The 17,661-nt window shown below is 33.8% G+C and overlaps 1 protein-coding gene across 3 annotated transcripts; it reads right to left on the minus strand.

The window, feature by feature from the left end:
- Positions 1–454: 454 nt before the first annotated feature.
- On the minus strand, positions 455–14,200 carry LOC121257413 (ADP-ribosylation factor GTPase-activating protein AGD3-like). 3 transcript variants are annotated; one of them, XM_041158406.1, is made up of 20 exons: positions 13,492–14,199; positions 12,539–12,615; positions 12,076–12,176; positions 11,823–11,893; positions 9,434–9,496; positions 7,047–7,091; positions 6,502–6,567; positions 6,369–6,416; positions 6,150–6,245; positions 6,024–6,065; positions 5,483–5,701; positions 5,228–5,359; positions 4,898–5,125; positions 4,640–4,726; positions 4,375–4,555; positions 4,217–4,299; positions 2,813–2,958; positions 2,611–2,704; positions 1,209–1,636; positions 455–1,009 (listed from the first exon to the last, which is right to left on the minus strand). In XM_041158406.1, exons 1-20 carry the CDS (start codon positions 13,534–13,536, stop codon positions 895–897), a joined length of 2,367 nt encoding a protein of 788 aa, XP_041014340.1. In that variant the 5' UTR covers positions 13,537–14,199; the 3' UTR covers positions 455–894. The 3 variants fall into 3 exon arrangements, with proteins under 3 accessions (XP_041014340.1, XP_041014338.1, XP_041014339.1); XM_041158404.1 differs by having other exon boundaries at positions 4,217–4,555; XM_041158405.1 differs by lacking the exon at positions 6,024–6,065 and having other exon boundaries at positions 4,217–4,555; positions 13,492–14,200.
- Between the last annotated feature and the right edge of the window lie 3,461 nt (positions 14,201–17,661).

Here is a 17,661-nt window from a genome sequence, read left to right on the forward strand (position 1 = left end):
CATCAAAGAAAAAAATTAAAATAACTCTCACAGAACTTTAAAAAAATATCCAAAATAATTTATTCCTAAACAAATTTTCAATAGACTCCAACTATTTTGCAAATTTTCTTCCAAATGGTTGAAATATTGCTTGTATGTTTCTAGAATGGCATTGTAAATGGCATTGCTAAAATAAATAAAATGACTTTCGATTAATTATTTTAAATAAAAAGTTAGATAGACAAATGCTATAAAATTATAAATGACATATACTGGTCATTGGAGACTGGAGTTCGATTGTCCCTATTTATTAATTGTTACTTATATAAAGATAATAAAACGAGGGACTCCTGAGACGGGATCTTCTAAAAAATTTTACCCATAAAGAACGAACAAAAGAACATACCTATTTCAGCACGACATACCAAACCACGTACAAAGAGACATTTGTGCATCCAAAGAAAGACTTGCGGCCACAACAAAGCTTAAGCCTCACTAAAACAAACCAATGTACAAATACACGATTCCTTGAACCATTTCATCATAACTACTTTTTATAATAATAAAAATAAAAAAGTAAATCATCACAGCTTTCACCAAAGAGGGAGCAAACAAACTGAATGAACAAAAATCACATGACCTTACAAAGCCCTAGGCTGAAAGTCTGCCAGTGCTATACTCCGGCCAAAGGCACCTGTCTTAAATTACATATCCGGGGACTGATTTGCAGTGAATTCAGTGGGAGTAGACATGCCGACCTACCACTCTAAATCCTCAAAAAACAATAGTGGAATATCCTCAATGTAAATACTATGTCATATAATTACACAAAATTCAATACAATCGTATCTTTCTCTCTTAGATTACCCATATTTAATGTAATTGGCCTTCAGTAATTTCTTGTTCAAAAGAATCTTATCCATTTGAGTAAGCTAATAAAGCAAGTACTTCACTATCACTGAAGTTCGACTCTACTGCTAGCTCAAAAGGGTTTATACCTTTGCAATTTACAGCTCGGGGATCAGCTCCCCTGCAAATACATTGGAAACCCTTTAGTGGTATTCTATAAGTAGTGTGGAGTAAAAAAAAATTAAATGGATTGAAATAAAATAAAACAAAATGAAACACCAAAAAAAAAAAGAAAAAAAAAAAGGCCAGACCCATAGGAGGTAGAAGAACGACTTCTATGAATGCATACAAATTCACAGAAGCAATAATGATAAACTCACCTTGTAAGAAGCAACTTCACATATGTGGTCCTGCCTCTGTGAATGCAGTGGTGGAGTGGCGTTTGGCCTCTGCAATCAGTTGCATTTATGTTTGCACCATACTGTAGGAGGAGTTCTATCATGCCTATGTCTGCAGTTTCACAAGCTAGGTGAAGCAGGGTGCATCCATCTAGATCCTCCAGGCTTAGGGCTTCACTTGTACCTGCCAAATTTGTAGAGCTAGTGAAGGACCTCTCCATTGAATCCCCTGCTAAAGAGGACTCACAAGATGTTTGCTTGTATGCAAAATTCACATCAGCTTCAGAATTAACAATGTGACGGTATACAGCTTTCTTGTCATTAGCACGCACACCCTCCCAGATTTGTTGTGCAACTAAATGAGGATATTGCTTGTCTTTTGACTTGCGAACAAAAAGCTTTTCTGCATACTGTGATCAAAAGAAAACATCCGCCACTTAAAACATTTATACAGCAGTCTAAAAAACTTTGCAAGTAGCATAGGGTGCATAAGATTAATAATGCACACAAAAAACAGACATTTGAGAATTTTCAAATATCATTATTGCATCTCCAAGACAACTAAGAGATTTCCAGAGAGAAACAGCATGCAATATGCAGTCTGACCACTCTCTCTCTCTCTCACCTTGAAAGTCACAAGAAAAAAATAACATCCATGGCCCTCAATTTACTGAACTAATAACAAACTAAGATGAAAACCAACTGATTTACTTATGCAATTCAGTACTATCTAAAGCTATTACTTCATATAGATCATTTTCATCTCAAAAAAATGGTCATTTAGAAACCAAAAACAAGCTGAAGTGGGTTCCATAGCATTATGCTACTCTTAAAAACAAGAGTTTTTTTTTTTTTTTTTTTTTTTATATATAAGTAAGAGATAAATATTATTGATATGAATGAAATAAGCATAGCCCGTGTACACAGGAAGTATATAGAAGAACGCCTAAATACATTCTAAGAGCCTTAAAAACAAGTTACAAGTGAATCAAACATATCCTAACTATTTCCTTATCTTTCCAGTTCTAAGATATCAACAGTTGGCTGAGCTGATTTCTTAAAACTAATGAGTTGTCTAGCAAAACCTCTAAAGAAAAACATAAAAAGCCTAATAAAAAATATCACATACACTTAAAATAAGCAATGCTAACGACAAAAGAGAATGTTAAAATAGATCAAAATATATAAATCCGGTCATGTACTTGTTTTTATTTATAGTGGAAAATTGTCACCTACAACATGATTAAGATGTAATTATGACGTTCATGGGAAAGGCATTAACATCACTGCAAATATTTCATTTACACAAGCCACGGGCAATTATCTTTGGTTAAAAGAGAGCGACTCAAATGAAAATACAAAATAGAAGACCTGATTGTCGCACCTTTGCATGGATGAACTTTTCTTTCACTGATATAGAATCAGTGTGACTAGGTTTACAGAGAAAAATCAACTGTGATTTATCGGACTTGTATAAGCTTCAACAACAGAACAAAAAAACGTCAATGTTAGTATACCTAAGAAAAATAATATATTTCTGTGGAGCTTAAACAATCCTATTTCAATGCATAAAGTAGATTCCTCACCCCACGGGGACGAGATCAAGCTGGAAGCCACTTCTTGATTGCAATAGTTCCTCCCAGACAGAGTTCGCAAATGTATTGCCCAGAGACTGAAACAAACTTATAACCGAAGTATCCCACACTTTGACATCTAGTGTAAGAGATCTTACCTGCAATAGCAGTCCACACAAAGAGCAACAGGTGCACAAATGAGCACACCATCAAAAAACATCCACCAAACAGAAGCTTATCCAACTGTAACGATACTCATCACAACAATTCAAATAAATATGAGTGCAGCCCAATCTTAGAAGGTAAAAAAAAAAAAAAAAAAAAAAACTCCCGCTAAATTTGCTACTCAATATTCTCTTTGATTCTCCATTTAACCAGACGTGGGATAATACATGCCCACATATCATTACGTCTAAAACAGAGTCCATCAATTGCACAGGGGGAAGGTTTCCCAGCTTCTTTTTCTTTTTATATCAGTTAAAAAAATTATCAAAAATAAGAATAAGCAAGAGCCTAAGTACATGGGACATATACAAAAGCGGGACCTATACATTATTCTTTTAACAGAGAAATTTGGGAGTATAATTAATCATCTAATTGAAGAGTTAATAGTTTGATATACATATAAAAATTAATAATACTGATATCGTTTAAAATTTTCAAATCAAAAGATCTACCTCCTAAGAATCTGAGACTGTCAATGCAGAAAAAAAAAAAAACAAGAACACTGGCCCCGTTTGGATAGTGAAAGTGTTTCCTCATCGTATCTCATCTCATCATTACAACTTTTTTAAATTTTCACACAAAATATAATAAACAATTCAACCTTTTCAAATCACAAAATAATAATAATATTAAAAAATAATATTCTAATAATATTTTATTTAACTTTTAACTTTCATCTAAAACCATCTCATCTCATCTCATCTCACTATCCAAACTGCACCTAACACTAACACTAACAATATGTTTGGAGGGATGTACATGGATAGAAGGCAAAAGGGCTGGGATGCAAAAAATAAGAAAAGAGCAAACTTGTTTTCAGCGACGCAACAGTAAATCTACGGCCCCTGTTGTCTCAATTGTATGAGCTCCATAACCTTCTCTAGTAAGATGATAATAGAAGTTGGACCTTAGTTTGGGACAAGCATATAAATATCTTGAAGCAGTCCTACTTACATGCAATTCCAGCACTCAAGTCACAGAACACTACTACAAGTCTAAAGATGACCACTAGAACTCTTGCATAGAAACTTATTTTGAAGATTAACCGGTATCTGATAATATGTAAACTCATGTGAAACTTCTATGGGTATGTTCATCGTTGAGCATCCAGATAAAAGATTCTGCAAAGCTATAGAAATTTCAGTCAGTAGCGCATTGTTTGCCCCAGAAACAAGGCCAAATAGAATTTACCTTCGATATATGCACCCCAAGATTACGGTGAACACCAGAACATTCAATACAAACAAGAACACCAAGATTTAATGATGCCCAATCTGGTTCAGGGGCACCACAATCAGCACATTTATCATTTCCGCAAACTCTTCGCAATACATCAGTTAGCTTCTCACTTTTTATGCAGGATCGTTGTGGTTGCATATTTCTTATTGGGCGTTCATGATGTGAAGTAGCAAGGCTCCTCTCTGATGTATATTCTTCAACTGTGCAGTGATCAAAGTCAGAACTTTCGAACGAACTACTCTCACTTGCAGACCGATGATGACTAATTCCCATTGGACCAGCAGACGGACACTGCAATATGGCAGAACCTTCAGTCATCTAAACAGTGACGAATATAATTGGCACAACTGTGATTTTTCTAAAAAAAAAAAATACCATCTCAGGAGCTTGAGAACTAAGTAATGAAGCAATGACCCCTGTGATCTTTTCAATCCAGTCCTTTTGATCCAGGGCACTCTCTGCCTGCACTGACAAGCATAAATAAGTGTTATTGAGGATCTTTTACCAAACATAAACCCTCCAAAGTACACCATCCTCTTGTCAGAATCATCGAGCAAATTTTTAGTTCTGAAAGTCTGAAGTTCATAAAACAAAACTAAAAGCCACAAGGACATGCTACCCCTCGAGTCAAACCTGCAAAGTGTAGTTCTTTGTAGGTGAAATGATCCTGAAGCAAAACCTAAGATCTGATTGGTCAGCATCAACTTTGATTGTTGATGTAAGCAGGTTCACTGTGTGACGAGCAACAGATTTCTCATCGTGTACTCCACCACCATGGTAATGAGATGAAAGCCACCGACTCAGCAGTCCAGAACCAAGCTCCGAACTATGCCTCTGACCAGAAAGTTGACTGCTAGAGGCCTAAAAGATATAACAAAACACAAGCATGAAAGGTAAGAGTGGTTGGCCAGCACAGACTTCAACCAATAGGCAGAATGACTAATACCATAAAAACATACTTACAGATGGTTTGCTGCACTGTTTCCGATAGTAATACAACATTCCTCGGCTATCAAGAACAAAAAACCTTCTTTTCCAGTCACCCCTTAAGTTTGAGGAACGCTTTGAGAGATAACCTTGTCGAATGGTTTGAATCTGAGAGATTTCTTACAGCATTAGAGAAACAGGAAACAACTAGAAAGATGAGAAAATGTAAATTGGAAAACACAGATAGTCTTAAAGACAGTTTTTTTTATAAATTAAAGAAATAATATAAACCTTTCCGTTTGCAGCGGACTGCATGACTGCCTCTATCATTTTGTGTGAACTTCTGCCGATGGCTTGTATACCACCATCTCCGTTAGGAGATCTGTTCATACCATAGGAAGACCACCTACTCTCTCGATCCACCTGCCTTTTATAATCTTGCATCCTTTCAGAAAGTGCAGCCTGCTCATAGTTAGACCTTTCTCTTGACTGTTGTGCATAAGTCAAGACCTGGAAAACAGCAATATATCAAAAATTTCAATAAATTACCATGCCAAGACAATATTTAACATGAGAAATGTATGACTTCTCTCAGCTTATGAACCATATTCCAATTCCCCACTATCTTGAATTGGCCAGATAAAACTGTTCTTCCCATTTTGCTCCTCCTAAAGTCAGATTCACATGGCCTTGATATGTTAATAACCCCAGCATCCACAGCACAAGCTTTTCTTTTATTTTGTATGCACTCCCTAGAGATGCTCGTACCATTTTGCTAAGTCAGGCTATGAAAGCCTATTAAAATTTTTTACTTGTCATAATTTTAACATACCTGATTAATGTACGGTTCCATTTGATGCAACAACTCATATCCCTACATGTAGTAAAAAGTTCAAGATGAGCATATCTATGCCAAAAAAATGAGAAAAGGGCAGAAAGTTCCAGCCATATCATCTACCTGTTTGAAGTAACGAAGATGTGCATCCATTGTCCCACTGACTGCTTCCAAAAATTCAAACCTCTTTTTTGCCTCGACATTAGAAAGTGCAGTTATCTGGACAGAGTGATCAAATTCATAAAAGGCTAGGAATCGCTAACACAAGATCAAGTAGTCGGGTTTCAGTGATCATGGGAACATTCATTTCTGGTAAAAGAAAGGACCAAGAAATTAAATTACCAAATTGAAACGAGCTTGCTCAAATGTAGACCTTGCATTATGAAGCTCCTGGAATTTCTTAAAACTACATTAGAATTTAAAGATGGAAACTTTCCAGTTCTGTGAAAAACAAAAAACTAATGTCACACGATACCTCCTCTAAACCAATTGCTACTTCTGTCTTTGTGCCTTTCCTCAGGGACAGAAACCTTTCACGAGCCTGTGGCATTATGAGCAATATGACAAAGTAAACATTACTCACCAAAACAATATCACATTCATCATTCATCTCAAAAAATCCTTCAAATATCCAACTCCATGATGAAATTATTGAAAGAAGATGGCAGTTTAGCCGTTTGTTGCTGTATCAACATGCATGACCCAGATTTATTCATTAATACCTAAGAAATTTAGAAAACCTATTTAAATTCCAAGATGCATGAAGAAAAGAGGAAAAAGCACATTTATAAACTACAAACTTAGAACCTCATTTACAGTATGAACATGACAAAATAGCAATGCTGCAAGGGTTTTGGGTGAAACTAGAGTTAAAAGTCACTTTTAGCCAACCTAATGCTGTATGAACATAGACTCATTTTAATAAAGAAAATATAACTGTGAGGAGCTTTTCCTGAGATGCATGCAGATGGCATCAACTAGAACAACAAAATTATTAAGAATTCAAGACAAGGGATGCACCTGGTCATAAACAATACTAGCCTTGTCAAAACGCTTCCGTGCTTCCTGCACTAAGAGAGATCCCTTAAACCAACTTTGCAACAATAAATATTAAAAACCACTATAAAAATTCTCTATTTGACACAACTCTCACACCTAGAAGGAAATCTTAAAAACCAACCAGGCCAGACCGAATTCACCCCTACTTGGTCTCAGTCCATGTCTCCGAAATTCGGTTTTCGGTCCGGTCCCGGGGTGTGGTTTTTTTGGACCAGACCAGACCGCCAACCGAATCACTTACATATAAATTTTTTAAATATTTATATATATAATATATTACTTATATAGTAGTTGTATAAGTTAATTATGTCATTTTCTCTAATGTATCACCATTGACCATATAAAATGTAAAATCATATATGCTATCAATTAACTAATGTATCATACGATAAATCATATAATAATACACCCAAGAAAGACGCTTTAACTCCCTACTTTTCTTAAAACTTGATTTGGTTTTAAACGAGTGGCTCGCCTCAATCGCAACAAGTAGTGCTTTAAATTGGTCTTCACATCCTCCATGTGAAAGCCCCACGATATGCTAAATCTCGTTAACCTTATGCAGAACCCAATCCAATAGTGAACCCGCTATATTGTTTATTGGAGGAAGAGAAACCAAAGGAACAACATTATCCCCAAACACAGTACCCATTTGCACTCTCGACCCTAGACATTCCTCCTCACACGACACCAACGACAAACCCATAATTTCCTCCCCGCCATATCCTACATACAAATCCCGAACCTCCTCAACAGCTATATGGTTGCTGTCCATTGTTGTTGTCACCATTAAAGGTTCCTCCCCGCCATCGACAAGGACATTGCTTAAAGGTGCTCCACCCCTCGACGATCCTTTCAGTGCCACTTTGTCAGACCCTACTACTCCCTCAGAAGGCATAGAACAGGTAGGGGAAGCACTACCTTCTGTTATTCCATTTTCATCTTCTAAAAGAGGCTCGTCGGTTTCTTCCAAAGTACTCAAGAACCTAGAAGGACCCCCCCCCCCCCCCCCCATCTTCAACTGAAAGTGAACTCTGGAAAAAAGTACCAACCCCATTTGCAACTAGTGACTAAGGGCAATTAGATGACAAGCTACCGATGTCCTGAGAGACACCAGCATGAAGGTGTTGGGGTTGGGGTTGGGGAGGTGTGTTCTATTCCAATTCGGGCTTGGTATATTTTGGGTAGTTTTTCACAAGCTTTTGGGGTCATTAGGATCTCTCTAGTATGGGCTAGATGTTTTTTTGTATACATCCAATGTACTTAGCTACTCCTATTGATATATATAATATTTTTACTTATAAAAAAAAATATATGTTATTATATGTAGATACATACTCTACCAAAGTACTAAGTTAGTAACTATTAACATCATAAATATAATTATAATTAATTTTTTTTAATGAGTTAGTTATCGCCCCTACTTAGGGCAAACTACACATGTATCAAACTTTGTTTATTCTTTGATTAATAGAATTTATTTACTTATCAAAAAAAAAAAAATTAATGAGTTAGTTACATAATCCACATTAAAAAGCTCACTTAATTTTGATTTTACTAATTTAATTTATTTTTTGTATTAATTTATCTAATAAAAAAAGAAAAGAGGAAAAAATGTTTCTAGCTCATATGGATCGAATCGGACAGACCGGACCAATAGCTAATGGTCCGGTCCAGAAAAAGGATGGACCGAAATTTTTGGTCTGTGACCCCGGACCAATTACACCCCTCAGCTTGAGTAGGGATTTAAATCTCATTGCATTAATCGCTTATAAAAAGAATATACCATATAGAAAAAAGGTTGTCACAGCTTAACAGGAGGCATTCTCTGCACAGACCTAAGGCAGTAAGGCTCTAGACTGAAGCAAGACCCAAAGAATTTCATTTCAACAGGAAAATGGGGATATGTACAGGTCAACTCCAATAGAATGAAGTGCACATGCTGACAAACAGACAAACAGCTTCCCTGCATTCCGAATTATTCATAAAAGAATATAACAAAATTTTAAATTTTCAAGCCAGCTTCCATGAGATTCTTCTCCACCCTCCTATTGTAGAAGATTATAAGGAAAAATGAAAATTATAAAGCCAATGCAAGACCATATGCCTCCACCTAAAGAGGTGGCCATGTGATCAACAATTATGTAGATGTGATAACATTACTACTCATGCCACAAGTGGTGGAAGCAATAGATAGTTTAACTAAGTAATATCAAATTGCGTTTAGACATGAAATTTCTGTCGTTGGGCCTAAGCTTAAGTATTATACCATATCCAAATTGATAGCTTGTAAAAGGTTATTATAACATATATCTAAAACGCACTAAGAGTTAAACAATTCACAGTACCTTGACCTCGTGCAGATCAATATTGACAAACTGCAGTAATCTGTCATTCATCATGTGCTCAACCTGAGAGGTAAAAAACAATCTAAGCATGTCAAGAAGATTATTTGTAACATAATAGCAATTGAAAATATATAAATAAATAAAGATAATGACTACTCACTAAACAAAAAATACACGAGCAATAATTTATTTGAGGGGAAACACACACACATAAGAGGGAGGGAGGGAGAGACAAATCTCTTAGATTGCTCACAAATACTTAAGGCCGATATCAGTGCAGTCACAAATATCTTGAAATTAGAAAAAACGACCAAATTCTTCCTCCTTTCTCTAAAAGGTCAATAACTCAAAACTTGATCATTGTTTAGACAACAAACTTACTATATAAATTCACCCTACTACATGTGAAAAAGATGACGGAACAAACATTTTCAACCATGCATCATGTTACATGACGCTTTGCAGAATTCTCTCTAATCGTCCTTAAATCTTGATGTAACAATAACAAATGAAGTAAAATATAAATTATAAAACAAAGAAAACTAGAGCAGTTCTACAAAGGTATACAAGACTTATAATTTTCAAAGGTCCAAGTGCTTCCATTTTATAGGCGATAAGACAAGTTGAAGTTGAATTGATGCTTAAAATTCTGTCTTTTTGTAACATACAGATTTAAAATTTTGATAATAAAGTAAATTTTATTCATTTTATTAATATTATTGTTATTAATTTAATATAATTACTTATTATTTATTTATTTTATAGATATTTTTTTATATAAACATTTTTAAATCATAATAAGATTTGTTTAAATCATATTAATGTGACTATTAACTTAGAACGGGATAAGCAAGATTTAATCCGTCAAAATCCTAGTGCAAACCGCCCAAAGACCACTTCCTCCACGCCTCATCCCTCCATTCTCAATGATCACCGAGTCTCCCTCCCACCAAATTCTCAGAAAAACACTCCAACTTAATCACGTATTTCATCTATATATTTTTTCCTCTGCCAACTCCTCATCACACAACAAACAACACAAACCCAAATTTAGAAACCAAGCCTCTGTTTCATGTAAACAAACCGAGCCATCTAGACACCGTGATTCCCTACCACTTCTCCTTCATCTCATGTTTCACAACCACATGCGGAAAGGAGACCCCAGTTGCTACCGGCGTAAATCTCCCGTGCACCCTTGTCTCAATAATCGGGTGGCATTGCTGAAATTACACAAGAAGGGGAACTTCCTCGTGATGACTGAAAACTAAATTCCTCTCCATCCGTAGATTTAAAGACTACTCTCTTATTAAAACAATCCACACAGGCACGATTCTAGGACAACGAGTCCATTCCCAGAATCACGTCAAATCCGGACATATTAAATACGATCAAGTCCGCAGGTAGAATCCTCCCTTGAATCTCTGTTGGACATCCAATCAGAATAGAATCGCAAACGATATGCTCTCTCGAGGGAATAGCAACAGATATACTAGGTTCTAGTGGCTCAGGTATCTTCTCAGTCAAAGGTGCATAGTGATCGGAAATAAAAGAATGAGTAGCACCAGAATCAAATAAAATGGAGGCATGACGTGAAAATAACGATAATGTACCTATATGAATGTCATAATGACTTAGAACTATAAAGATCATATAATTTATGCATCATACCATATACATATCTAAACTTAGGATAGCATATATGAAAACCTTACACTTATTCTGTTTACGTTGTGATGAGTTTCTTACTGAGTTTTCGACTCATTTTAGTTTTATTTCATGTTTTTTTTTATATATAAGTAAGAAATACAAGCAAATTTTATTTATTATTTCATGTTTTTAACCACCCAGGTGAGGATAATGACCACGAGTAGGCGGGCCAGGATTAGATGGAGCAGTCAATTAACTCCTAGAATTCTTAGAATAAATTGATGTTATGACGTGAATTTGTTCAGTTTATTTATTTAATATTTTCGGAAGACATTTTTATTTAAATAATTCTTTTATAAAATAAATGCTAATTATATTTTATTAAATATGAAATCTCTTGCCGGGTTATATTTTATGAAAACACGTGACACTCCTAGCCTTAGGGAAGGGGGTGTTATACTTTTCTTCTCTTTTCTCTGATTTCGTGAAAGTCAAGAGAAGCATGAGAAAACAGTTGACAACATAAGCCAGTAGGTATGGACTGTAAGTCAAACACATTTTGAAGTTCAATTAGCTCTCCACAAGTAAAAGCTATATAACAAAAGATAGAACAGGAAGTGGAGATAAGGTGGCATTGGTTGAAAATCCAATGCCCTGGGACCTGGATCAGTAGGAAACTAATCAAGAATCATGTACAGGAGCTAGGATTGAAAGTTCTTAAGAAACAATTCAGGATTTTCACCTGGGATCGAAGAAGTTCTTTGTAAGTCCCAATTTCTCTCAGCGCAATGGTAAATTTGGTCATAACAGGGCCTGTAGCAGCATAGAAATTCAATTTAAATTAGTAGACACCTCAATCTGCATTTTGAGAGCCATGAATCGTGGATATTCCAGTATCAAAGTGTAATCTCTAAAAACTGTCAAGGCAAAGAGTTAATTACCATTTAGCAACCAAAGAATATAGAATAAAGCCCAGCATGAACAAATTGACATACCTCCAAAAGCCAAACTAATGGGATCATCATGCCCTCCACCAAAAGTTTCTAGTGCACCCACAAAAGCAATATCCCCATCATATTCCTCCCCAAGTCCTTCACTGTGTGAGGACAAAAAATGCAATTAAAAACCCTCACAAACCAAAGGTCCATAGGATAGCAAAGATTACCTTATGCAACCAAAAACACCAGGAATGACTCAAAAACTGCCAAACAAAGCTTATTTTCAAAAACAGGATCTAGGTAGAGATTCTAATTTACATTGTCAACAATTCTATTCAAAATGATAGCAATAGCTAGACAATTGACAATTTGGAAAACTTTCTATAACATGAATCTATGTCTTGAATTTTATTTTTAGTAAGTACTAGAGCTTGAATTAAATTATTGAGGGATGATATAGAAACACGTTTATAAATGTGGACATAAGTACTAATCAAAAAATAAATAAATGCGGACATACGTGTATTTTCGGCACCCTTTGTAAAACTTTAAACTTCGCTCCCTTAATGATTCAGCACTTTCCTCCAAGCTTTGTATCTGTTTAACAAGAAATCATCAACAAGCCACAATACTTCAGAGCAGTGTATAAATCATGAATGGAATAAATTCCACCAAATTATTTCAACCATGTTAAAAGGAAGTAAGTTGATAAAAATATGCTATCCATCTCTGACATGGATACCATGTCAACATAAAAATTCAATTACAGTGATGAAATCTTCAGAAATCATTAACAATTTGCTTCAAGTATTCGAACAATACAAACCGGGAATGTCATGAAGTTGATACAGAGCTATACAGAGCCTCAACCTTCAATCTCTCACAATCAGGAGTGTTTCCACCACCCATTTGATTCGACTCAACTCAACTAAACATTAATAATGACTGCATGGAGTAGCCACAATACCTAGACCAAGCTATCGGCAAACAAAACTATAGGACATTTTTTTTTTTTTATAACTATAGAAGGAAATTAACCAACTCAAAGTTCTAATCGTATCATATTTGAAGCTTCAGAGATAAAGTTGTACGACTTATACCATAGGCTCTTAATAAGCTTCAAAGCAATATTATCTAGCCTAAACATTTTAGCATCGTGGAATCAAAAATCAAGATTTTCACGAACTGTTAAACAAGTAAGCAATTACGGACAATGACAATCAAGAAAACTGCAAACTCTTACAACCATAATTTTCATATTACTCAGATATGTTCAATCAATACAAATTTCCTTAAAACTTTAAACTCTAAAATATAGGCATGCAGGTAATCTTCAATAGTAAAAATTCGAGAGTTCCTATTAATTTTCCTAGATTTCCCCAGACACCAAACAGAGCATTGGAACGTGCTCTCATCAGTTATACAATTAAAGATAATTCAGCTGAACATGCAAGAACAGAGAGAGAGGGGGACCTGCTTGCGAAACATAGGAGAGTCATCGAGCTTTGCGAAATGCATTTTTAAGACCACGATTCTTGCTCTACTCAGCGCAAAATATTAATCTACCATTACATCCAAAGCTCGGTCTTCGCTAATCAAACATATAACCACCGCGGAGCAGCACGACTCCGAGCGAGATCTCGCATTGTTCTGCCATCTTATTCGCCATTCAAACGAAACAAACAAAACGAATGGTAAATAAAAGAAAACACCTCCAGCACTTGAAATCACGGCCCTGAGGCATATACGAGATGGATTTGCATAAATTTCACAACCACTAACGCTAGCGAGAAAATAAACTTTATGAGTCCCAGATCCATTTTTTCCTCTTTTGCGTTTTTTTTTTTTTTTTTCCTAATTAAATCTTTCCAGTTTTGGTATCGGAACCCTAGAAGAGCAGGCAAAATGACCCGGATTAATAAACCCTTGGAAGAACAGGAAACATGGAGGTTAGATTAGCGGCTGCGGCACATCAGAGGTAATGTTTATTGGGAACCGAAAAGGGGATTCAATTAGGAAATTTCTCTTTTAACATGAAGATGTCGAAACCATGCGTGCGAGAGAGAGACAGGCACAGACATAGATAAAAGCGAAACACACGAAGAGAACCTCCTTTCTATAGCTTCTCCACCCCACAATTTAGAAAACAAACCCAAAAATACAAAAATAAAATACAAAAACGTTTATTTTCCTTTCTTCTTGTAATTTCCTTGCTTTATTTGTATGCGGCGGGCACTGTAACAGAAAATTCATGGATTTTCGACGCGGGAAACAAGTGTCACAGTCCCGACGGGTATATATAAGTTATTTTTATGACACATTTTAAATACTTTTTTATATTCAAATAATAATTAGTAACATCACAACAATAAATATAATTAGGATGACAAAAATAAACACTAACATTTCTTAAATCTTATTTGGACTTAACACTGGATCAAATTATCAAAAAAATAAAATAAAATAACTATGGGTCAAATTCTAATTAAAATCGGAATCATAAGAGTAGGCTATGATTACGTAGTTTTCTCTAATTTAGGATACTCTCTCTCTCTGGAAATAAAATATAAAAAAATCTCTTTGCCTTCTTCTAATCCACCTAATAAGAGTTTATAAGTAATGATTTCTAATCTCTTTTCCATTCTAATAAGAGTTATTTTATTTAAAAATTAGTATACAAAGCACACCATTTATTATTTATTTTATGAGTAATGAACTGTATAAATTTCAAACAGATAAATTTTGTACAATCTTTTTATGAAAAGGTGAACTCTACAATAACAAAAAAAATATTATAAAATCTATTCTTTATCAATGGGACCATTATTTTACAAAGGATCTATACAGGATTTGTATTTAATATTACTTTTATTTTATTGATGCTACAAGACTTAGGAAAGAGATATAATCAGAGCAATCTGATGCATTCTAGATGTCTCAGACCTACACGCAAGCCAAAACTGGAGCTCGCCGATGAGTGGCCTAAGATGAGATCATGAGGGCCACATGACGTGCCATCCAAACTACACACATTCTACTCCATTTTCTTCTCCAACCTCGTCGGATCTTTCCAAATTCACCAACACCTTCTCTCTCTCACTCTAATCGACGCACTTGATACACACATCATCGTTGCCCCGCCACACAACTCGGATACTGCTATACACCAAATCGACTTAATTAAACTAGTTGTTGTACTCTCTCTAAGCGACAAAAATCATGGAGCTAGTCCAAAAACAACTAGCAGAAGAGAACGTGACTCAAAACAATTTATAAATTTCTGAACCGTAAAATCGATTGACTTCTTCAATGGAGGAAATGTAGGGTGGAAGTATTTATTCACCTTTTTTTATTTGAAATTTTTAAATATTTGTAATAAGATTTTCGTTGGACCGTTCAAATTCGGACATAGGACATGGGTCCCAATATGAACCCAGAGACACGTGTCTCAAGTCACAACTAAGCTAATATTTGTCGGTTTTGTCTCGGGTTGGATTTCTACTGAAAATCAAGTCCAAAATCTTATTTTACAATTATCTTAGTTGTCGTTAAAATGATATTAGATGAAAATTAAAAATTAAATAAATTATTATTATTTTAAAAATGTTAAAAAATTAAATTATTTATTATATTTTATATAACAATTTAAAAAAATTATAATGATAAAATAAAATAAGATACTTTCACTATCTAAAAATGCATTACTTTTATGGTGAGAACTCAATCGAAAGATCATCACATTATAGTATAATTGAAATCTATTATATTATAACTATGGGATCAATAATTTATACAGCATTAAGATTAACATTAGAAGCAAACCCCTAATCACTTTTTCGACCGTTTGCATCGCCTTTGCTTTTTTTTTTATATTTTTCTATTCAATTTCAACAAAGTTGATAACTTTATAGCCCTTTGCCTTTGCCTAAAGGGATGGACATGCGTTGTTATTTGATTTCTAAAGTAGGAATAATGATTGATGTAAATGGCACCTTCTAGGACTATTGCTGCTTCGAATGTCAAAAGAGAAAAAGCTAATCCTCTCGAGCGATGGATCCGGATTTTTTTTTTTTTTTTAATGGTATTGTAAATTTTTTTTAATGCTTAAATACATAAAAAATAAAAAATAAATAAAACTAATTGTTGGGAGCCCTTCTCGTGCTATACCCTCGGTGGATGTAATGGGTGTAGCACGGCTCAGGTTCAAATAATTTCGTTTTGTTTATATTCAAAATTCATATCATCTCATCATTATAATTTTTTTAAATTTTTATATAAAATATAATAAACAATTCAATTTTTTCAAACTTTAAAATAATTTTTTCAAATTATCACACAAAATAAAATAAATAATTCAATTTTTATTTTATCATTCACAAATTATCTCAACTCATCTTTCAACCTAAACCTCTCCGTACTGAAAATTTGCATTTCTCGAGTATTGACGTACAGTTCGCTGGAGAGAAAAACGACACATTCTCAATCTGTATAGTAGCGCTAAGCAGGCATAAGATAATTGAGGCCTGGTGGCCCGGTTTCGATATAAAAGATATCAAAACTCATTTTGTTTAACCATTTCAATTTTTTTATTTTTTACGTAAAATATAATAAATAATTTAAAATTTTTAAATTTAAAAATAATAATAATATTAAACAATAATATTTTAATAATAATTTATTCAATTTTCATCTCAACTCATCATCTAAATCTAATGTCTTTCAAATTTACGGTAGAAATACAACTTTTTATAACAATCTTTTAGCCGTAGTATTTTACTAAAAGAAAAATGGACTAATAACAAATTATTTAGGCTTCGTTTGAATGTTAAACTTCTCTCAACTCATCTTAACTCATCTCAACTTATCAATACAACTTTTTTAAATTTCAACACAAAATATAATAAACAATTCAATTTTTTCAAATTCTAAAACTATAATAATATTAAAAAATAATATTTTATCATCTCAACTCAACTTAAGTCAACATCCAAACGAAGCCTTACTGTTTTTGTTTTAAAATTAGTTCAATGGTTTTTAAAAATATAGTGGTATTTGCAATAATTTTTTAAGAGTTTGGATTTGATTTTTTAAAAAAATTGGACGTTTGGCTTATTTTTAAGTTAGCATTTTTTATGAATTTATGAAATATATTTGTTTAAAAAAATTATTTTAAATTGTTAAAAGCTAAAATTTTAAATTCAAACCTAAGCAAGCACTTAGGCTCGTTTAGATAGTAAAAGTGTTTCATCTCATTTTATTATTATAAATTTTTTAAATTTTCACACAAAATATAATAAATAATTCAACGTTTTCAAGTTCTAAAATAATAATAATATTAACAAATAATATTTTATTCAACTTTTAACTTTTATCTAAAACTATATAATTTCTTCTCATTATCCAAATAACACCTTAGCAGCTCTTAAGACTACAAATAATATGAAAAGAGAATTACTTTCTTTGTACAGAAATCTCGGCTAAGTTTTTTTAGTCAAATTTTTTTAATAAGTCATAGTTGATATTATTATTGTTAAATATATATATATGAAAAATTATACTTACCATCTCTTATACATATATATATATATATTAAGAGAAATGTACATATATGGATGTGTAAATATGTATATTTAAATAAAATGA

The sequence above is a fragment of the Juglans microcarpa x Juglans regia genome, chromosome 3S (assembly GCF_004785595.1).
Source record: "Juglans microcarpa x Juglans regia isolate MS1-56 chromosome 3S, Jm3101_v1.0, whole genome shotgun sequence".
Lineage (NCBI taxonomy): Eukaryota > Viridiplantae > Streptophyta > Magnoliopsida > Fagales > Juglandaceae > Juglans > Juglans microcarpa x Juglans regia.